Genomic DNA, 23,890 nt, shown 5'->3' with positions numbered 1-23,890 from the left:
ATCAAAACAGATTCAAATCAAAAAGCATCTCAGTATTTTGCAACTCGACTGCGACGCATTCATCCATCTCACGGATGCATCTTCCTTTACAAAGTTTATATAAGCGTTTTTATTTGTGCACAAAGGTCCAGTGACTGCCATACCCTCCAATAAATCAGGCAGTGAGTCCGATGTGTGTGTGCATAGTGATGAAGCACCTACACAGGAGCTTAGGAAACAAGGTTAGCTATTCGTCACAAGACATCCTACCCATCCGCAGATCTTCCACACTTCACCCTCGTTTTTTCCATTTGTCTCGGAGACGGTAGCTCCAGGTTCAGTGCTTCTTCACAGCCTTGTTGAACAGCTTCGTTAGAAATGGCCCCTCGAGTGGTAGGAGAGTACGACCAGCGTCGCCATGTTGATGACAGTGGGATATTGTGATTGGCTGAATTCATCTTACTGGTACGAGCACGGTGTGAAATGTGTGCTGTGGTAAAACCCCCCTCTTGTCCTGGAAACACATTTACTTTTATTTCTCCCATCACATTTGACCGTTCTCCATCATCATGGACCACTTGAGTTTGCTAAACGCTCGCTTGCAGACTCATTTCCTCGCTCTGATATTCTGTGTTCACTTGAGGAATAATCCATTTTTACTTTTCTTGCCATTGCGGGGCTCCTTGAATATGTGCAGCTTTGATGTACGGAGTCTAAGGCAGTTACTCGAGCAGTTTGCTGTAACCGGCCTCTCAGAGATTCTGTGTCTGTGACAATGAAGCATCCTTTTGAAGCGTTTCCTCGCTGCCTCTCGAGAAGGTGTTTTCTGTAGATAATGACTTCAATTCACACTTTACCCAAAGACTGCAGCACAAATGTTTTTATATTACTTGCTAACTCTTACTTACCTGCAACTGTTGTGACATGAAATAAATTACAACTGAGCACACAAAGCCATACATTACTAATTCAATCTCTGTGGCTGACACTACAAAGAGGCCCAGCAGCCAGGCAGCTCTGCAGCGTAAAGACCTTTGCACATAAACGGTGCAAAATAGCAAATAATTGACCATTAGCATTAATCTCAGCGTGATTCAGCAAATACATTTTAAGGCAAACACTTTTCAAAAGAATGCTTCGCATCACAGAATGGGCTTTTTAATATGAAACGATTCTTAGATGCAGTTAAGTTCAAAGATAAAAGCACCGTTCACTCTCCTCCTCCTTCTCACTGATCTCATTCAACTTTCTGATCCTGATTTACAAGACTGCTAACGGAAGGTACATGTGAACAAAACATAGGAAGATAAATAAGCCATAACAATGCCTTGGTGGCTGTCAGATATTCCATATGATTCCTTTATGATTTGTTTGTCTTGATCACAAACCGAGTTCTCACATCAATAACTTCAGGATTTCACTTTGAACGCTTTGATATCCCGCAGCACGAGAAATGCGTTTGAAAGGTTTTATGAAGAAGGAAGACGGAATGTTATTAAAAGATATTTACAGGCGAGGTTGAGACGAGATTCTTGCCCTTATTATCTTACTCTTTGGTCTAAAGCGGATTATTTTCTGATAAAAGAACAATGACATGAATGAAACGCTCTGTTTGCTCTTAATAAAAGTCACACTGAGGTCATTTCATTGCGAGGTGGTTGATTTTGATCTTCTCTAATTATTTTTCTGTTTGCTGCCTCATTCGCTCCTTTAAATCTCACGCCACGCAGTTATTCTGTCCTTGGGACTGTCAGCAGTAAAGCCTCCTCCACAGTTACTTAGCTAATGTGAGGAATTAATGTCTTTCAATTAAACTCTCATGATGAAAGCAAGCGTAGAGATATTTTTACATTTTTATTTTAATTACTATCAGCGAGTAATAGTAGAAAGACCTACCTGAGAAAATTGTGATCTTAATAGTGTTTGCTCGTTATGGGAACTGCTGGGTTTCTCTACAATTTTGTAACGTCTCGACCGTCTCTGTAAAGTGCCTTGAGATAATTTATGTTGTGATACAGCGCTAGATAAATACATTTGAATACATCTCTGCCTGCTGCACCGGCCCTCGCCTGAATCCTGAGGAGCATTTGTTGCTAGTGAAGGCGTCTGTGCAGAGAACGTCTCGCTGTGTTGTGCATGTGATAAAGTCCGGACCTAAATCTCCAGGGATCCTCCGCAGGACATGTCTGAAAACGGCCAGAGTGTAAGAGACGCGTGATGAAGAAGTGCGTCATATAGTTTCTATAGTGCTGTATGGATGCACTATAGAAACGCAGTCCTTTTACAAAGCTTGGTTATGAAATTGCAGAGCAGTTTCTGAATGAATCAGCTGAGGCAGAGAGAGGTGACCTTAATATCGGGGTACATACAACAAAGCTTGATGAGTGAAATTACAGTAATTCTACTGCTGACATTCATTCAGGGGCTCGTATCAACTTCTGCAGGAAGTGACATGCAGGCTGTGTTTCGAGCCGGCAATAAACATCCATCAGTGCTGATGGTGGAGACGGGAAGGCTGATTAGGCCACGGCACGACACATCACTATCAAATGTGTCCCCAAGGCTTCAATTACCTGCTCGAAAACGCAGATTGTATCGCCGGCCTCCTCTCCCATGTCCTCGCAGCGAAGTGGATAGCAGACCAATCTGGGTTATTCTCCGTCAAGCTGCCAAATTGCACAGTGTGGGACAACAGCTTCCTTTAATGTTGGACCAAGTGCAGAGCGTGTCCCTTTTGATTAAGTGTTTTTGGATGAGGCTGTGGTGCGAGCCCGGCACAGGCTGGCATGGTGCCGACACCACGCTGCAGGTGTTGGGGACTGCTGGTGGATCCCTGTGGTTGAGAGTTCACACTTCAGACACTCGCTCCGCACGCAGCCAAGGCAAATGGCCAAAAGTGCTGCATGGCATCTAATAATGTGACTTACGAGCAAAACATCCTGGAAATAAAGAAAGTACATTTCTGCCAATAAGCCCCGACGGCCAAAATGTCTCTTTTCAATGCGCACAACAAAAATCAGATGAAGGTCGTAAACTCACAGAATCTCTCTGAGACACTTTCTAGAGAGGAGGACGCGAACAAAGCTTTTTAAACAGACTTCAAAGTTAAGTTTAGTTAACTCCTCTCAGATCCAACACCAACCGGGACAGGTTTCTACTAACTGAGCAAATGAGAAGGCTACGGATGTTACTGTTAATGTGATCTGTTATTAGAGGACGGTCATGGAGTTTCTCCATGAAACACTTATTATATGATTACATTTTAATATTTGCAAAAAGATAAGAGCTTATTTAACAGAGTTAACAAATAAATCATTTTTTACTTTTTAAAATCAAATCAGTTAATAATTATAAACATTTGTACATACGCAGACAGTTTGCTGCTTCTGTTTGGTACAAACATTTAGTTGGTGGCCAAAGTTCAAAGTTCACTGTGACCTTACATCGAGAACACGTTGAGGGAATGAGGCAGAGTGTCAGGATGTTCTCTTTGATACCCCACAGTGCTTTTGTTCTTAAGACTTTCCTCAAGTTTTCTTGTGCAGCAGCTTAACGTTCCACTTGCTTTCCTTAATAATGTCTCAGGCTGCTTATTTGAGAGAAATGCTCAGAAACCCTCTGCTCGCCGGCGGTCCCACTGCAAGAGTCCACAAGTGAACTGTCGGAACGTCTCTCGACATCATTATAAAATCAATACTTATTCCAATAACCACAAAATACATATACAAACGCATTTGGGGCCGCGTCACACGGGCCTCGCTGAAAATGAAAAACACAAAACCAGATGAAGAGAAATCACAAACCAATCCAATCATAATTTCCAGGCAGCTTCAGTTCCATTAATGTGAGGCCTGTACACTGCTGCACCGGCTGCATCAGCACTTTCCCGGGGTTATTTCTCACAAGGCTTGTGTAGTGAGCGTCAGGGACCTCATAAATATCCCAGCCGCACAGCCAGTACAACACAAGTCCTGCTCCACTGCACAAAACATTAATGCAAATTCTTTCCCATCAGGGATTCTGCTCATATTTTAATCAGCATGCCGTTTGTAGAGATGGATTGTTTTTTTTTGACTGTATCAGATCGTCTGTGGAAGAGGACTTACAGGTAAAGAGCAGGCTGACACAGGACGTTATCATCGCTGAGACAAAAAACTTGGTGCCCACTTGTGCGTGACCTTTTGAAAATGAGATATTTCTTGTCATGACACAGAGTCCCCCCCCCCCCCCTCTTAGGATGAGGGATGCTGAGTCCTCTCACACATAAAGAGAGGTGAGCCGTGGACTGAAGTCCCATACAGATTAAGTCAAGAGTCAGCGCAAGAGAGCCAAATGTGTTGTCAGAGCGCTGAAAGAGGATTGAAGAGAATACATTCCAAAGTGCGTCCTGGTTAAATCCCTTGATGGAGGGCGTCTTAAAGCAAAACAACAAAAGCTCCTGATCAGAGCAGGCTTAAAGGACGTCCATTACTGGGGAGCTCACATGCCTTTAGTTCTATAGCCTGTGGTGTCCACTGTAAATTCAACTGTACTGCATCACGTGATCAAGTCTGTCTCTCTCTCACACACACACACACACAATCAATTATCGAGGATTAATTAATATCAATATGTCGGCCTGAGGAATCAACGGAGCTGCAACACTTTCCTTCTCTGGCGTCACTGTTTATAAGTGCAAGTGACTAATCAGAATTTTTAAAATAGTTCATAAGAAAGAAATGGTAAATGGTCTGTTTCTGTGAACTGCTCCTCCAGTCTTGATGACGACTCAAAGCACTTTACTGAACAGTTTTGCCATTCGTGTGATTATTAATAATAATAATACCTGTTGTGCACGTCATTTCCTGGTTCCTTTGAATTTCCTATACTGTTGTAATTCTAGAGATTTTCCTCCACCAGTTGTTATAGACCACTCTAATAATTACCTCTGTGTGTGTGTGTGTGTGTGTGTCAGCACAGATGACTGGTGGATGCAGAATCAAGCTGCCCAGAATAAAACATGAGGCTACCTTGTCGTCAAAATAAAAGCATGCCTGAGTTTAATTGGGTCATTTTAACTCTCAACAGATTTCATGAACTGGTCAACTTCATTGGCTGAAGTCACCGAGGTTGATCAGACCCTGGGGACTGAGAAAGTAAAGGTTAGTGTTTGTCCACAGTCAGTAAAACAAAATTAAATCAAATGAAATTTGATTATATTTCTATTTGATGTCCTTTTCGTTTGAACGTCACTTGAACACATTCTTCTGTTTCTTAGAATCTGTTCTCTTCTCACTTTGAATATCATTTTAACCTGTTTTCTATCTCAGCCCTTTGAGCTGCTTCTCTTGTATGAAAAGTTTATTATTAAAATATGTTTCAACTCAGACTTGATAGATTTTTCTTATTTGTGGCGTTTGGGTGGTTCGCGTTATATTTGTCCCCACATGACCCGAGCTGATGATGACAGTCATAGTCATAACGATGAATAGCCACATGTAAAAACTGTGGACCACCCAGGGTAAACATCAGGGGACAATTACATGTCCAACATCAATGAAGTCATTCATTGGGGGCCAGTGATCCCCTAGATCCGCCCCTGGATTTACCCTATTTTAATATCCCTGTGTTTTATTGTGACAGCGAGGACAGGAAGTCCCGGTGTGTTGCTCTACTCTGTTTGCCGGGGACGCTCCGGGCTCAGATACCGATCAGCGGTTGTCTCTGACAGGACAGCCGAGCCCGAACGCTCCGCTCGGGGGTGGGGATGCTCCGTTACGCACCGACGCCTCTGGAGGTGGTGTTTACGCGGGCGACTTCTGCATGAGTGACCCGGTTACAGACGAGATGTCTTCGTCCCCCGTGGAGTGAGTGAGTGTCCGGAGCGGCTGAAGTTTAGAAAGTGGACGTGTTGCGGTGCAGGACGAGGCCGGAGTGCGGGACACGAACCGGAGCTCCGCGCGTCTGGAGAGGAGCCGGAGCGCAGGATGAGACGCGGGGAAGAGAAGCACGACTCGGACATCACATCGCCGTCTTCGTGATTCACAGTTTCCCACCATGGAGGAGAAGTTCAACCGACTCATCTTCATCCCCATCGCGGCGGTGCTCTTCCTCATGATCGGGTACCAGTACGTGTGCCCGGCGGACTCCAACACCTGCTACTTCAGGAGCGAGGACCAGGGGCTGGTCCAGCGCTACTCGTCCGGGTTCGAGTTAGTTTACCCGGAGCCGGACGAGGACCTGCCCTCTAAAATCACCGCCAGATTCAACTTCACGGAGCGGGACCTGGACCGACACGTCGACTTCAACATCCGAGGAGACGACGTGATGGTGTTCCTCCACATCCAGAAGACCGGCGGCACCACGTTTGGGCGGCACCTGGTGAAGAACATCCAGCTGGAGCAGCCCTGCGACTGCCTGCCCGGCCAGAGGAAGTGCACCTGTCACCGGCCGGGGAGGGCCGAGTCGTGGCTCTTCTCCCGGTTCTCCACCGGCTGGAGCTGCGGGCTGCACGCGGACTGGACCGAGCTGACGAGCTGCGTCCCGGTGGTGATGAACAAGAGGGACAAGAAGAGCGCCCAGAGGAGGAAGAGGTGAGGTGTCCCCCTGCAGAGTCACTCATTCATAGACTTCACCCTTATAATATATCAATGAACAAAACCGGCTCATTCACTTGCTCACTCACTGAACTTTTAATATTTACTGACACACTCACTCACTCACACACTAACTTATTAATTAACTCACTCACACACTCATTCACTCTGTCCCCTGGTCTCTCGGCCTGATGTTGAGTGAGTGAATGAATGAATGAATGAATTGTGTCCTTTAACACTGAATGCTTTGTGGAACTTGAACATTTAATCTATTATTTGTGGAGCAGTAATTTGGTGCTGATTTCATTTTGAACTGGATCGTAGGTCGAACACCTTTAGGTGATTGACAAAGTGATGAACGTGATCATTGCAACAGAGGCTTTGTTCAGTCTGTGTGAAACCAAAGATCTTCTAACGGTGCTTCGTTGTGGAACCATCTCTCCTTGAATTTTCTGTTTCCTCGGGGCTTTGCCACACATGCGAGTTCCTCTTAATTATATGTAACGCGGGGTGCAGAGGGTGTTAAAGCCGCGGTGTTAACACGCTCACCACCTGGCATGTGCAAGCAGCCAGCAGACAGAGCGTTTCCTCCTCTGAAGGTCTGATTCAATTTCCTGTAATTACAGAACCAGCAGAGCTAAGCTTAAGTGAGTAAATCACTTAAGAAGGGCAGGGTCCTCCGAGGTGTGCTGCCTGCGGGTTGAAGCCAATTTGCCTCGGAGTCGGTTCAGAGAGCAAATCACCATATGTTACCATGAGTGTTAAAGGGGGCGGGGGGGGCGACATGATATGGAGCGGAAGGGCCTTCAAGAATCCTTCCAGTCCATTAACGGCAGCCATCAGACTTAATTTAACGCTTTTAAATAGTTCTGAAGAGGCGTCTCGGAGCCGCGTCAGCACTCTGAGTGAATCAACAACACTCCAGTCAACACTTGTCAACTCTATATAATAGTTAGCGTGAAATCAGCGGTCATTAACTCTGGCACTTTGGCACTTTGCTCACATGGGCTGGCTTCATTTCTAAACATCTGGGCTCTGCACCAAATTCCCTTCTCTAAAGCGTCAATTAAAGACTCGTGTTTCCATTCACAGAGCTAATGAGAGCTGTACAAACTCCTGTAGGTGTTTACTGAGAAGGATGCGTCTGTGGCGTACCGCAGCACAGACAAATCTGATTCAATATGATACTGCACCGGGCCCATCTTGAGAAGTACTCACTGATAACGTGATACTTCATCGATCCGTGCGGCGCGGCGCTCCTTCCACACAGAGGTCAGGGTTGTCCTCGACCAGGGACCATTCCGCCTCTGCTCTGTTTCACCACACAAGATTGTGATGTTAAATCCGTTAAATACAAAGGGAATATTTTTTCCTGTGATGTCTCGTAACTACTTATGGCCTCTGCCAGTGAAGTCACATGTGACCGGAGGAGGAAAGGCTCAAGAAATGCCAAATTCCCCCGTGAGTCATAATTCACTCTGTCCCCATGAATTTGTTGCATGAGTTGTGAGTCATAACTTGTTCCACAGCCACAGATCTGCCACATTAAGTGTTCACGTCCCGAAGCTTGGTAGATTTTCTGTCTGTTGACCGACCTGGTCTGGACCCTCCCTTAGATTTACTTTGATTCTGTGAGTCATCAGTGAGTGTTTTCAACTGATGTCACAGCTCAGCTTAATATTTAATACTTCTCTGATCGACCATTTAAAAGTCTCTTGTTTGGATTTCAGCCCTGCTGTTCTTAAGCGAGGTTTCTTTATATATCTATAATCCTGATCGCTTCATACTCAGTACCTGAAGTTAAGACATAATCGTCAAAGTCTGAACCCATTTCATGGATTTCAAATAGTGCCAAAGACAATCCAACTTAGTGATGGTCAGGCTGAGTTGCCTGATGCGAGTCACATATAGCAATAGGAGTGCAGACAGTCAGGGATAAAACATCATGGGAATGGATGACGCCCACGCTCACCTTCAGGCTACAAGCAGAAGGGTGTGACGAGTCTTATCTCCGCTCACTCTTCACTGGGTTATTTAACTCTCCAGCACAAGAGAGAACATTTCCTAAAGATCCCTCTCACAGCACTAACGGCACACTTTTTATTTAAGTTGACTTCTGACGTTTTCTGTAACAACATCGATATTTAGCTCGTCACTTCCCTGTCACCTCTCTCCTTCACCCCCCGCCAGTGGAAACACATAAATACAAATACACTGGAAAATCACGGCATGTTCTTTAATTGTGTGATACGTGTGTTTGTGGGATTGTGGGTAAATGTGTCTCAGGAACATCCATCAAAAAAGAGGATGAGAGGATCAGTAATAAGCTCCTTGGATACCAAACGAGTTCGCATAGCAACCAGTTTTAGTTTTGTTAAAACGGACTGACGAACGTAAGTAGCATATGCTGCATTAACTCACGCGTCTGGCAGATTCCCCAAAACTCAAAGAAAATACGTGGCCGGCTCAAGTAGTTTTTGATTGGCACGCCACTGGTCAGAGGCTCCTGCAGGGCTTTGCTCGCAGCATGTGGCTACAGCATTCACATCGCAGCGGGCGACAAAATTGCTGTAAGGCCAGACGTCAAACCTGCTTCAATTGCCGGGCTGCGCTGCTCGTCCTTGGCAGCTGGTCCCACACTGTGCAGTCAGAGAGTGTAACCTTATTACTGACCTCATTATTTCAGATTAGGGCAGAGAACGCAGGACGGCCAAATCACGCCTCAGGACCAGTCCAATTAGCTCAGTTCATTCTGGGCACAGTCAAAATGGTTCCTGCTATTAATTTGGCCACTGCTCCCTGTTACTAATGATGATAATGGAGTAATGGGCCTGGAAATATGCAAAAAATAAGCAGCTTCAGTCGGAAAACAGAAATGAAATTATGATGAAAAAGACGATTTTTTCAAAATGCAGTTTTTTAGATATTTGATTTTCTGTTTCCTCCATTTTTCTCAGACATTCACAGCCGACCACGAGGAAAGAAAAAGTGTGGTTACACGTTTTTGAAGTAAATCTGCCTTTGCAGTTACAGCGAGTCACTTTAAATCCTCGGCTTAAGAGAGACATATGCGGAGATTTCAGAAAGGGATGTATGTAATTGAGAAAATGTGATCCGTTTGAAGCAGAGAGAATTTCCAAATGCTTTGGGCGTAAAGCTGCCACCGTTGCTTTTGACTGTGAAGTCGGTCTCTGAGCTTACACATTAGGTTTTTTCAAGCTGCTGACAACTGCACACAGTATTGTTAAAACTACAAGTGACGGGAACAGCGATTGTGAGAAAGATGTGACCCTCGGTGACCAGAAATCTAAGGAACTGCTCCCTGTGGATCTGAGGTGCCTTGAAATCAGACTGTAAATAACACGTTCTTACTCCGAGCAATGAAAAGTTGAATGACTTTGCAGTAAATGCACCACTGCTCTATTTAATACACTCAGGTATCTGGTATGGCTGAAAATGACAATTATGTATTTTTGCATTTATGTAGATATTGAAAATAATAAGATATTTACATATACTGTCAATATTTCACAAATACAATCATCCTGTGCTTCTCTCCCTCTCCACATAATATTCTGTCTGCAGTGAAAGGTGCATCTGTTCGTGTTCTCTGTATTTTCTTTTGCCTATTTTTAATCTCTACTATCTCGTCTACCTCATTTTGACGACTGCGGCTGTAGCAATCATGTGATCTTCTCCTGAAGATGTAAAGTTGGTGAATTAGATCCTCCACTTGTCCTGCATTAGGAGACAGTTTGCATTTGACTCAAGTTCTGATTCGTCACTTCTTGTGGGAGTATGTACAGTACCTGACACCAGGATTTTATTTTTAGCGGAGAGTGAATGTACGGGTCCTTTGAGAGAGCCTGTGCTGCAGCCTGATGTTGTGATATGCTGCGGGCTGATGAATCTGTAAGCTCTCCTCAGGTGGAGTATACTTTTAGATATTGGTCAATATTTCTTATCGATAAACACGACCCCGGTTTACGTCTGCGAGGTGAGGTGTGGATGTTCAGCGTGCTCATTCAGGGCGGCTGTGCTGCAGTAAATCTTCATCAGCCCGTTGATGATGTCGGACTGCATCAACAATATCACCTCCAACAATATCTGCTCGTTTTGGGATTTGGTTATTTAACTGTGTCAGAATTATAGCGAGCATGAACTTGATGTCATGATTCACAGCAGCATGAGGATAACATTAATAATTAGTTCCAACCATAGTCGACGTATAAAGATGGAAGATATGATGACGGAGCCAAAAGTTGCTCCTGATAACTTTGGTTATCATCAGTTATTTGATGATATAAAAATAATTGACTCACAAATGTTCCAGCACATGTACCGGGGGGGGGGGTCTTGATACTGAATCTCCATCCTCCTCAAATCACTACTACGCAGACTCTGGCTCCAAATAGGCAAGATGGCGGCGTCCATATCCAGGATATTTTGGCCCCATCCCTGAATAGTTAGAATAGATGGAAAAGAGACACGACGTTGAATGACCTCTGAACTTCCTGTGTGTGGGGGGGGTAAGCTGTGAGGGAGTGTGTGTTGTGTATTAATGATGTTACACAACATTGTGAGGGGTTTACAGTCTTCTTGTAATACTCCCACTTTCTTCTACTTGTCCTCAAATATAAATATTAATTAATTTATGTTAAATTGCTTTTTAACTAACGAAGCGATGAAACACATCCTCTGACAATAATTGTCACAACACACTGACACGTTGCTTTTAGTATCTGGGAATGTCATCTGAATGTTTATCATGAACGTCAGTGTCAATGCCCCATCTGAAGGTATAACATATCCTCCCTGTGAGCAGTGATTCGTTCAGCAGCCACATTTCAAACACGGACGAGTGCGGAGATGAGTGCGAACACGATAATGAACTGATAAAGCCATGCTCTGCCAGCACTGGTGGATTTGTCTATTTTAATTTGTACTGCTGTTGTTAACACACTGGTGAGATGTCTGAAGGGAAATTCCCTCAAATCACTAACAACACGTTGTCCAGGATTTTAAAAACTTTAAACTAATTTGCATCATCTTTTTAATCAGTTTTTCAAAAAAAAAAAAAAAGCTGCTTCTAATAAAGGGATTTAAACTGATGTTGTTATTTTGACATTCATTCCTTTCAAACTATCATCACCTCTTCCAGAAAGTCTTCAGACAAGAGTAAGAGATTATCTTTTAAATACCTTAATGATGAAAAACAATCAAAAGTAATCGTACATTTTTGCGGGCAGACATGAGCTTCCACAGGAATGAAAGAAATCATTGGAATCTAGGAGAGAAGCTCTTCAGTCACCAGAGGTGGTTCATTGTCGTGGGATATTGGATCAAGTTAGAGGAATTAGGTAAAGAGCTAAATCAAAGCCCTCGGTGCTCTCCCTCCGTGACAGTGAGTAACGTCTCGTATTCCTGTGAGAAACGTGAGATATTCTGAGGATCTGGGTAATCTCCACAGTCCCTGCGGGGATTAGGGGCAGTTGAAGACAGGTTTTATTACACAAGGGTGGAGGAAGGGGCCGATTAATCCACAAGTCCAGATTTGTAGAAAACCTGTCGGCTGGATGGAAAATTCCTTTGAAAAAAAACCTTCTGGTTAAAGACAAGAGAACTATTTCTGTTATAGACGGATCGATGTGTGGCATCAATCAAACGCCTCGTGGTTTCTATTTTGTGCCGAGTTACTGTATGAATGATATATTATTATAGAACTGTGGAAGTGAATGAGAGGAAACTCATTTATGACCACGTACGTCTCGTATAAGTTTAAATGATACATTATGATATCACCTGCCGTGTGATGAGAATCTTATTCTTTCGGTTTTACAGAGTAATGCTTATTGGAAAGGATAAAGTCTGAAAATCCTTTTGACAGCGTCAATGTCAAACAAACATCACACGGTTTGAAGCAGCCTTCAGATATTTCTAAAACGAAGATTGCCTTTCAGAAGTACAGTTTGTATGGGTTGATGTGACCTTTGCAGAGCACACACTCCTATTTATCCTTTCCATGGCTGCACGGACCTGGAGGACTGGCTGACACTTCACAAAGCTGCAAAGATTAAGATGTCAAGCAAAGGTTAAGGCTAAGACGCTAAAGCTACTAAAGCTGCACACGCCAGGTTGTTGTGTGCGTGGATCTCCTCCCGCCGTGGGTGTGTTTGAAAACCAAATGAACTCTAGGAACTCTGGGAGAACGTCGCTACCTGAAAGGCGGCCAAAACTGAATAAATACAGATGGATGATTCCGTCTCCAGAGGAAGATGCAAAGATGATACCTCACTTTGTTTTGAACCCTGAAATACTCGGCACAATTTAATTTGTTGAAGTGTTTGCTGGCTACAGCCGGCACAGAGTCTGTCACCTCGTTCTCAGTGAAACCACAGCTTCACACCCGAGCATGCCTGGACACTTCATCCTTCTGCAAGCGTTCTCTGCTCCCTCGTCTCCGCAGCAGCATCCCTGGGGCTTTTCCTTTTTATTTGCCCAAAATAGCAACTCATATCCGCGACCGATGAAGATCACAGTGCATCGCTGGTCTCAGGGCTCATTGTTCCTCTCCTCACTCTGGGTGTGATTAATCTAGGAGTGTTAGCTGGGTAACGTTTAAGGATGGGAGCGTGCACTATTCACAGATTTTGGGCTCAAAGATTAAATTAGTGCGAGAGAGAGAATCAGGCAAGTGAAAACGGATCCTGCTTGACACATCAGAGCCACATCTGTTCCGTGACATTTCTCTTGAATTCCTCTATTTGCCTGTTCGACCTGCGTGCCGGGGTAGTACAGTGTTCACGTAGGTGATGGCGACAGGACGTACGTACGTCATACTAAATTATGATTGAACGTTAGAAACAAGGTCTGACTCACATAATAAAACATTTAACAAATCCATCATCATCACAACCAACAGAACATTAAAAAGAGATTTCAAGGGAGATAAAACTGGATGTTAATGACTGAGGGGGAGTTGGTTTACTGGCAGTGCAGTGGCCTCATGGGCACAGAAACACCTTTATAATGGATCTGCTCCAACTGTGCCAGTTATCAACACCCTGACTTTGGTGTGAAATCGATGTGCAGTCCTGTGCTTGTTTTCAAAGTTGTTTCTTCTTGCGACTTGGCTGCTAGAAAAGGCTTGAGAAGTGATACTCATTGACGACACTTATTGGGAAAGCGTGAGGTTGAGCTGGAGCCGTGAAAGTGCTCTTCAGAAACGCCTAAAAGCAACATGATGTACTTTCATTTTTCACAAAGATAGGACGAATGGGTGTTGTTGATCCAGACACTTTTTGTATGGGGCGGCTTCAGCGGCATAAATAGTTTCCATCAGGGCTTTTATCACGATACTGGCAGTGTCCTTGATGCTAGTGAGTGAATTAACAAGGCCGATATCGATCTTTTGCAGCGAGTTTCCTCTGTAGCTTTTTGATGGTGATTTAGAGAGTGAGAGAGAGACAATCAGGCAGAGAGACGGAGAGAGAGCGATCAATATTGTTTGCAGGTTTGCCGTGTGGAGAAAGCTGACTGACGGGGAAAGGGCACGAACGAGGCCTCCGATTGATCGGTGGCAAAATGCGACAAGCTGATTTAACTATACCTTCAGGGAACAGCTTTGCATGATCACATGCACACGCATGGTTGTGCGCTGACAGAGACGGTGCCTATTATTTGACAGAGAAGCTGCAAGTCCGCCAGAGAACATGAGGTTTTTGCTCGATCGATCACTTATATGAGGACGCAGAAAACGTTCCCGGGTTTGTCCTTATCAGGCCTAAAAGACTTAAAAGCCATTTAGCAGACGAGCAAAGAGCCGAGGCACCGGCGTGGAATAAAGTGGGACGGGTGACAGATGATGCTTGAGAGAGATGGATGGCGAAGAGGAAATCCTCCTCAACTCACAAACTGTTTTAGGTAAAAGACGTTCAGGGATTTCACCAGAAGAATTCACAACGTTAAAAATGTACGGTGTTCCGCTTGTCAACTTAAAAAGGTGATAATGTGACAGTGTAGTGTTTCCAGCTTGTCGTCTGCCCTCGAGAAGACACAAAGAAAATCAATTTAGAGCAGGTTCGATTTCAAAATCCCCTTCACTGCAGGAAGCAACCTCTGAGCTGCAACACTCTCAGGTTTTATTTTTGCACTCACAGCTTTAAACTATTTTGGCACCCGACGTGCAAATGAAGTTCTCACTTGTAGGAGCGCTGTTGCTGCATCCTTGAATTCATGCCCCCCCCCCCAAATCTATACAGAAACCTCAAACTGTGCCGCCCTGTTGTGGATAAATTCTCTGCAAACGATGCATCAATAAAGATGCATGGAAGTGACGGTCACATCTGACTTCTACCAAAGTGACTCTGTTGTTTCCCTGAATGAAAAATCCCAGAGTAATTATCGTTGACCTTGATAATCTGACCCCGCCTCTGTCCCTGGCATGAGCCGGAGCAGAGCGTTGACATCAGCTGCTCTTTGTCAATGAAAGCGCAGACGCAGGGAGGCGGGGTCGCACGGACATTTATTGATCTGGCTGTCTCTCGTTGGGCTGCGCAGAGAGGAGGAAAAGGGTGAGCTGTTTTCCAGGAAGTACAACAAAGGCCGCTTTGTGAGGCGCTTGTGTGCATCCATCCATCTAGTGCTGTCCGTTCAAGCCAGCGAAGATGGCAGGGTAATTCACTTAGCTTCCACTGTGGAAGGCCATTATCTGTGGGTGGTGTGCCGGTCTGCGGGTGTGCGCTGCCATGATATCATCATGCCACTCACTTAAGTATATATCACAGCTGATTGATATCTGCCGCCGGGCGATAATTGCTAAATTATGGAGCTTTTAAGGCCGTTTGGTGGAGCACGCTTTCCTCCCCAGCACAACTCAATGAATCAAATTTCACAGCGGGTTGATGCTCTCATTGTAAAAGCTCCAGGTTTCATGCTTGATGCTTTTGACATCTAATACACATCAGATTTAGAAATGGAAGATTGAATTAATATGAATCGATGGTTTCACCAGAATCTACCATGGCAGCGTCACTAGACGGCGACCGTTTAAATAATCTGTTAAGTTTGTCAACTCACCCACGGCCTGTGCTCGACACTTGAATACACGTCGGACATCTTTTCTTGTTCTGGCTGCACTGAACCCAACGTTGTCCGTCTGCATCTAGTTCTGAATGAACAAGGAAAGAGGCTGTTGGTAACTTACAGCAACATCTCAGGGAACTAGAGCAGAAAAAAAGAAACACTTGATATACTCGATGATAAACTGAGAATAAACACAAGAGGTTTATTATCATGTCTGATGAAACTGAAGTGACTGTTTCAGACTGACTGGTTATCACAAACTGAACCAGGTGTTTCACTCTGGAGACAGAGAAGGGACTGCATCATGTACTGAGCATTCATGTAATGGGGTTTAGAAGAGAAGCTTCCAGAGCAGCATTGCAGCAAAACGTCCTTGAATCCGACTTCTTTATTTAGCTGTTGACTGAAAGCTTGCAGAGAGTAAACCGCCGGAGTGAAAGAAATCAAATGTTTGGCTTTTTATGTGGGCTTAATATTTGGTTTCTGTCTGACACCGTGAGGTCATGGTGATCTTTGCACACGAGATGAACCTTTTCAATTTCCCTTTCATCCATGTTTTCCTTTTGAAAAACTTTTTTTTTTTTTTTATTCTACCGCCGCCGACTCCTTCAGTCACCTCGCCGCGATGCCGGTCATCGCAGAACTCAATGCGAACAGAAAGCTGTTTGTTAGCTGAAAGGTTTCCGTGCGGCTGGGTTACAGCAATTTGTGAGGCGCCGTTTGTGGCAGATCAGAGTGATTCACAAACACGAAAGGTTCTGGAGATGGAGAGGAGAAAAAAAAATCACATTACCAGAGGTAGACGGGAGAAAAGTGATGAGACAAAAACCAAAATAATTTCACATCTGCAGGATATTAAATGACATACACGCTTGGTTTGCATTGCTCCCTAACGCCCACAGACGCACTCAATGATGTTTTTCATTTAAACCCTAATCACACTTTCAGTCGCTCCATATACCTCCAGTGTTGTGATGTTTCTTCTGCTCTGTATTTCTGTTTTAGCTGCAGCGAGATATGAGAAATGTGATGTATAGTCTGAGAAGTGTTTTTCTCGTCTTCATTACGTTCCAGCTCACCTTCACACACATGGTGCTTTGTCTCTCACTCACTGATCACGTGCATGCTGGACATCTCATCTTATGTTTCTGTTTAATTGTCTCTGCAGGAATTTCTACTACATCACCATGCTACGTGACCCCGTGTCCCGCTACCTCAGCGAGTGGAAGCACGTGCAGCGCGGGGCCACTTGGAAAACAGCTCTCCACATGTGCGACGGCCGCCCGCCCACTCAGGAGGAGCTCCCCGCCTGCTACAATGGTGAAGACTGGACCGGCGTGCCTCTGGCAGACTTCATGAACTGCCCGTCTAACCTCGCCAACAACCGCCAGGTCCGCATGCTGGCCGACCTCAGCCTGGTGGGCTGCTACAACATGTCCTCCATGAGCGAGCTGGAGCGAGGCCACGTGCTGCTCGCCAGCGCCAAGGCCAACCTGCGCAACATGGCTTTCTATGGCCTGACAGAGTTCCAGCGCAAGACACAGTACCTCTTCGAGCGGACGTTTGGCCTGCGCTTCATCCGGGCCTTCACGCAGCTCAACAGCACGCGTGCAGCCAGCGTGGGGATCAGTGAGAAGGTGCGGTGGCGCATCGAGGGGCTGAACGCCCTCGACATGGAGCTGTACGAGTACGCCAAGGAGCTGTTCCTGAGACGGTACCAGTACAACCGCCAGAGGCAGCACCAGGAGGAGCGGCTGAGGAGGAGGCAGGAGAGGCAGCACAGGCAGCAGCTGCACAGGACCTATCTGGCTGAGCTCTGGAGACTGGGAGGAGGAGGAGGAGGAGGAGGGGAGGAAGACGAGGAGCAGGACGTGGTGAAGGTGCTTGGGAACGTGGCCACCACAGAGGATTACAGCAGCCAGGTGGTGCAGTGGTGAGGACACGCGGCGCTGACTGATGGCTGTCTGATTCATCGTGCTTTCCTCTCCTCCCTCCGTCTCCCTCCGTCTCCCTCCGTCTCCCCTCGGCCTCGCCTCTGCTGTGAATCTGCCAACAACCTCCCGCTCTCATGACGCTTTGTTGGACTGCCCAATGGTGTCTTAATATTTATGATGGATGTATTTGTCATGGCAACATAAACATTTTGTATTTGGGTTTTTTTCTTATGGCTGTTTTGGCACTGCAGTTGTGAAATGTATTTATTTATTTATTAGCCAGAGCTTTGAATGTTCTCAAAGCAGCGAGAATGTTTCCTACATTTCGCAAAGAAATTACTGAAAAAATAACGTGTCTGATGACGAGGGGCAATTTTAGTATCTTTTCAAAATGGCGAAGGACTCTCGGGATGATCTGTGTCATGTCTGTGATCTAGCGCCGTGTCGAGCAGTGGAATCTTGTAGTTGCTCTGTGGTGTTTGGCTTCATAAGAATATCAAAGCACAAACTTGGCGGTGTAGTCTGCGCTGTGTTTTTCTTTTCTGACTGACGAAGCTGCAGAAACAATCAAAGCCATTTCTCGCAGGAAATGTGTTATAAAAATAAAAAAAACATGCAGCATCCAGTGATGTAAATTTGTCCCTGACGGCCTCTCTGGTTCGCAAGTGTACATGCACATGTTCTTGCTTTGCTCCTTTTTTCACAGCATGTTCTCACCATAAAAATCTTAAATCCTCACGCGGTGTGACAACTTCTTCCCATAACCACGCACATACAGACACACTGACGCACAGGGAGGCTGGTTCTGGAGGAGCGCCGCAGGCCTGAAAGACTCCAGCTCCAGCGCTCTTACATCACGGTGATGGAACATTGGTATTTCCACCATTAGGACATTGATCACGGGCTCCTCGCTCACAAATTGATCATTTAAAGTTCAATTGGCCATGACTCTAGTGCGGCAGAGAACAGAAGCAACCCGGTGGCTGGCTGAACGCCTCTTTACTTCCATAATCTGACAAACATACAGCACGCAGCTCCACTGATGCTTCCATTTGCACTCGAGCAGAAAAGCAATCTGTTTCTACACATTCCCTCAGACACTGGTGAGCATTTAAGAATTGTTTCTTTCACGCAGACGTTTGGATCGTGACGATGAGATCGGGGGGGGGGGGGGGGGGGGCAGAAAAAGGAAATGGTGATGTCCACAGACTAAAATAGCCTTTCTATCCCCGGCTGCAGTCTATATTCTACTTACACAACATGGAACAGATACAGATTAGAATTATATAAGCCCGTGATGATGATTCTCTGTGCTCACAAACTCCTTAAACATTTCTCGAATTTATATTTGCTTTGATCGCAGCCATAAACCAGGAGGAGGCAACGCAGCGGAATCATCTGTAATCAAGGATGAAGCAGTTCGCAGCCAGTGAAAGACAAATAACGTAAAAGCTTCCGTTATCTCCGGAGGACGTGTCTGTGTTGACAGGGAGACTTTGTTCCAGGAGGTTTGAAACGGGTGTTTGGTTTTTCCACCTTTCACAAGATGTGTACATCGAGGTATCGATGCCATCAACAGAAGTCTGATTCCAACCCACTGCTTCCTGAGCTGTTAGCACTCCTGATACAGACAGCGGCATGTTAGCTCATGGGGAAGGTAAATCCATTTGCACAGAAAAACGCTGCTAAGTGCTCCGACACAACCTCAGACTGTTTCACAGATCAGCAGCTGCAGGAGATGTTGGGCTGTAAAACCGTTTTAATCACGTTTCTAAAGTTCCACCTGTTTCCAAAGGATCTGGAACGAAGCAAATACACGACGTGCGACACGATTAATTCTAAAGTCAAGAAAGTAACATCTGCTGCGAATCGAGATGGACGACACGTCTCCTCTTCCTCCCACCATCCAGACATGAAGCCAGAATACAAACACTGATCTATTAACTCATTATAACCACGCTTCTAGAAACACGAGCACCTCTGCTAACGACACGCGATGAAGGAAACTTTTAGCCAGTCAGCAGTTTTTCCTTCCTGCGTGTCTATTGGTCACTGACGCATCGCCATCGTTCTTTGGCGTTTGCTGCGTGACGTGAGTAAAACGTGACGTCTGGTCTCGTCAGGAGGATTTTCTCATCAAACTATATTTTGTTATCATTTTAATTGACAGACGCCCCCTAGTGGCCAGAGTTACATACTGTGTTTTGAAAATGAAGCTGAAATAAACGTGTAGTTTCAGAAAAGTAGTTTAAAAAAAATCTTAGTACATGAACTTAGTTTCTACAACATGAACAGTAACAAAGTGTGAATCTTGAAACGTGAACTTACAGAGTAAAAGTTTCTCCGGTTTATTCAGCGAACATGAAGAAGATCTGAAAACAGAGAAATTACAAGTTTTACACTTTTAATCATCCTCTTTATTATTAAGAATCACTTTTTAAAGTATATTTACCCATTTAAAAAAACATCCAGCTCCATAAATAGCAAGGATCCACTTTCAACTTCCGGGTTTGATTTTCCATATCCGGATGTGTCCCGCGCAATTTCTTCATACCGGGGCCACAGCGACCCCTGGTGGTTTCAGTATGAACAACATATTTTCCGACACATGATAAAGTTTCTATAATAAACTTTATTTTTCTCGCAGCTTTATAAAAAAAAAAACAGTAACAAGGTGCTTCACAAGTTAAAAATGAATAATTGGAGGTTTAACAATAAGAAACAAAGGTACTTTATGGAGGTTTTGTGTATTTTTTTCAGTAATTATTTTAGTTTTGTATTTATTTTGTGTTTGTTTACAGCTGTTGAATGTCAGTGTGAATTGTAAATGTGCTCATTGTTCCACTCGACAGGTGTGACACAGATATTTATGGTTTGGAGACTATGACGAGAGGATTTTCATCAGTTTGCATCGCGGCACTAGAATACAACAGTTTCTATATTTACGCAGCTCTGCTCAGGTTATAGCTCTGTTATCACTTTATTCACACAAACAATAAAACTGCAACCTACCCCATGTTCTCTCTATATGCAAATTACATACACACATTATATGTCAAGAGGGATCACTAAAAGTTTAGTCACCACAACCAGCACAGTTTGATTTTAAATACAAACTTTACTCTTATGATTAGAAAACAAAGTAATATTTCATGATATTGTGTTATATATCATATTCAGGTAAATCACTCTGACAGATAAAGACAAAGAGTGTTTAAAGGTCTAATCTGATATGCAAACTTTACAGCTTTTACCTTTAGTCATGTTAATTTACACACACACACGTTCCACCTGAAACTAATATCAGTTTATTTACAATCTGTGATCCCGTCCTGTCCACTGAAGCTGTATTCAGACATGACCTCAGCAGATTCAGAGTTTGTCTTTCACACATGAACAAGCAGCCGGAGATTCTCCGCTCGAACAAGTTCACACTAACACAGAAATCTCCAGAGCCTAAGATGTAACGTATTAATTCTGCTGCGGAAAATCATGTTTTTTTTGTCTTCTACGTGTACGACGCTACTTTTTCATCGTTTTCTTTTTGTCATATTTGAATCTGTTGCTTCATCAACGCCTGCGGAGGATCTCCTGCTGTGTTCTCACATCGGACTTCCTGCGGACTTTCTCCATCTGGCTCCTGGTATAAAGTCCGCAGGAAATCCGAAACTCCTGAAGATCTCCGGGGTGCGGTGCATGTCTGAAAGCAGTGAATGCAGGAGTTGGACAGTTTCTCACTCAGCAACTCTGTCAGCGCTTGCTTTGCTGACGAAGGCCTTGGTCAGCCAACGCTTCCAGTGAAACACGCTGAGGAAAGCTCCCTTGAACTTGTCACCTGAGAGAGTGTACAGAGCCAGGTTGAAACACGTGTTGAGTCCAGCCAGAGGCCTGGAGATGATGTAGGCGGCGTGGACGACCCGCTCCACCATGCACGGTGTCTCTTGCATACCTCGGGTTTCTATTCGCAACTCGCGCAAGATGTGATACGGCAGAAAACACATAACGAACACCACCAGGATCAGTACGGTCACGCGACGCGCTCGCATCCGACAGGAAGTGCTCATGCCGGGCCCTTCTGCGAGCTTTCGCACGATACCGATGTAACAGATGAACACCACCACTAGGGGGAGTAGAAACCCGAGTGTAGTGAGCAGCCAGCTATACCAGCGCTTGTCATCAGTGCTAGCACTGATGAAGCTCGCAAAGTCCAAACAGTACGTCTTGTTGTCGTGTTCTTGTAACATTATTATCGACAACATGGGAGTTATCTCAACGGTGGTGACGATCCAGACAGACAAACACGCAACGATCCCCCAAAACGTCTCCTGCACCCGTGCGGCCATCAAAGGCCTCGTCACCACCAAGTAGCGGAAGACTGCGTGACACGTGAGGAAGAGGATGCTTCCGTACAAGTTGAAGTGAAACCCGAAACGCACAAAGCGACACATGAAGTCGCCGAGCGTCCACGAGTCCCCGTTGCTGTAGTAGTAGACCAGGAAGGGCATGCTGAGGACGTAGAGGAGGTCGGTCAGCGCGAGGTTGACCATGATGATGCTGCTGCTCTTCCAGGGTCGCAGCTTCGTCAGGTAGACGCCGATGGAGGTCACGTTTCCCACCAGGCCCACGATGAAGATGAGAGAGTAGGAGATGGGCAGGAAATAACGTTTCATCAGTCGGTCCACACACGTGCAGTTGTGGTCGTCTCCATGGTAGAGGATGCTCTCCATGGCGGAGCCTGTTTTAAAAACAATTTTACAATCATGATGTTTTTACTAAAATGGTTTAGAAATGTAATGATTCATTTTCTGTTGATCCGTCGAACAGATCTGAAACTCAAACGAGCGTCAACGCCCTAAAAACACAATAAATGACTTTGACTCAAAATATTAACAATAAAATATAATGTGCAAATTAACAGAACAGGAAATTATAGATTTTATTCAATTGCTTAATGGTCTTGAAAGTTGAATTACATTGAATTCTATCTGTATTTTTCAATCTGTGTAGAACAACTAATCTTTTTCGAGCTTTTTCCCCTGAAACTAAATCATTAAACATTAAACACACAGAGTCAGATTGTGTTGGTCCTCTTCCAGCACACATGCCACTTGGAATGTTGGCAATTGGGCGGATCCTCAGATCTGGACCACGACTAAAGGTGGCCCGAGTTTGTTTTGAGCTACTTCATGTGTGTGAGAATATGTCGAGTGTGAAGAAGTCATGAGAAAAATAAGAACATTGATTGGCAGCTTTGCATTTTCAAGTATGATGAACAAATGCTGCATTTGTTCTTTTTCGTGATGGAAGTTTCGAGTGGATGAAAACATGTGATAACAAGACGGCTTTAAGCGAATCCTCCTTCCTTCTTCCCCTCACCTCCCCTCAGGACTGCCGGTGGTGATTACTGCTGCAGGAAGGAAGAAAAAACCCCGGAGGCGAGCAGACGAGCAAAGAAACAAACAATCAAGCGAACTCAGTGGGAGAGAAACAAACAGACTCTTCCTCCCCTTGATATGACAGCACCTACAGCTTCCTCAGCTGTCAGCTGCTCTCGTTATGGATGTGAGGTGACATTAACACACGGTGGGAGCTTCTTCTCCTTAAAACAATTCATCTGTAAAAATATCACAAAATCATTTTCTACTCACTGATAGTCACAGCGTCCTCAGTCCGAACCTTCTGCGTCTCATTGTCTCTTGTCCACATCCATTCCCGTGTCACTCCTCCTCCCACTCGTCCAGTTTCCACACCCAGGGGGGGAAACTCCAGTTGTTTCTCAGCATCAGCTCCCACTTCCTGGTGTCATGCCTGAGCTGATAAAGTGCAAGGGTCGCATTGTTTTTTTCAAGATCCTCCACAGAACTGGTTTCAGGTGGAACTGCAGAGAAAACAAGAGGTAAGTCCAGTGACAGATTCAACAGGCGATTACCTCAGAGCTGAATTTGACACAGACAGACCCTGGTTTCAGGTTAAAGACTGCGTCAGCCAAGGATCCCACGAACATATTCCAGGGATCCCTCGTGTTTCATCTCTTAACGTCCACCGAGTTACGAGAGAGAACTGAATGAATCTTTATTTGTGTGGCCCACATTCACAAATCACAGTTGGTCTCATGAGGCTCAGCAACAACACATGGAGCTTCTCTTTCCTCCTCTTCCTCTTCGTCACATTAACGTCTCTTAAAGTACACATGACTCGTGATCTATCGTTGCAGATCTAGGTTCCCCGCTGCTCATGATGTGTGATGGAATTTAAGCACTAATGAAAACACTGAACATCATAACGTTATAACGACTTACAGACACTCACCTCACGTTT

At 44.8% G+C, this 23,890-nt stretch overlaps 2 protein-coding genes across 4 annotated transcripts; one reads left to right on the top strand and one right to left on the bottom strand.

Annotated features, from left to right (window-relative positions):
• LOC109645906 (2-oxoglutarate receptor 1-like) lies at positions 1 to 23,890 on the bottom strand. Of its 3 annotated transcripts, none has more exons than XM_069520852.1 (5): positions 23,221 to 23,890; positions 20,025 to 22,307; positions 19,901 to 19,944; positions 15,633 to 15,723; positions 1 to 5,106 (listed from the first exon to the last, which is right to left on the bottom strand). In XM_069520852.1, exons 1-2 carry the CDS (start codon positions 23,276 to 23,278, stop codon positions 21,307 to 21,309), a joined length of 1,059 nt encoding a protein of 352 aa, XP_069376953.1. In that variant the 5' UTR covers positions 23,279 to 23,890; the 3' UTR covers positions 1 to 5,106; positions 15,633 to 15,723; positions 19,901 to 19,944; positions 20,025 to 21,306. The 3 variants fall into 3 exon arrangements, with proteins under 3 accessions (XP_069376953.1, XP_069376954.1, XP_069376952.1); XM_069520853.1 differs by lacking the exon at positions 1 to 5,106 and adding an exon at positions 10,857 to 11,012 and having other exon boundaries at positions 15,633 to 15,776; XM_069520851.1 differs by lacking the exon at positions 1 to 5,106 and adding an exon at positions 10,857 to 11,012.
• On the top strand, positions 5,601 to 18,310 carry LOC109644951 (heparan-sulfate 6-O-sulfotransferase 3-B-like). Its single transcript, XM_069520850.1, has 2 exons — positions 5,601 to 6,551; positions 16,807 to 18,310. Exons 1-2 carry the CDS (start codon positions 6,016 to 6,018, stop codon positions 17,573 to 17,575), a joined length of 1,305 nt encoding a protein of 434 aa, XP_069376951.1. The 5' UTR covers positions 5,601 to 6,015; the 3' UTR covers positions 17,576 to 18,310.

The sequence above is a fragment of the Paralichthys olivaceus genome, chromosome 24, assembly GCF_024713975.1.
Source record: "Paralichthys olivaceus isolate ysfri-2021 chromosome 24, ASM2471397v2, whole genome shotgun sequence".
In the NCBI taxonomy this organism is placed as follows: Eukaryota; Metazoa; Chordata; class Actinopteri; order Pleuronectiformes; family Paralichthyidae; genus Paralichthys; species Paralichthys olivaceus.
Note: the sequence above shows the minus strand (reverse complement) of the source record. Positions and strands in the feature narration are given on the sequence as shown.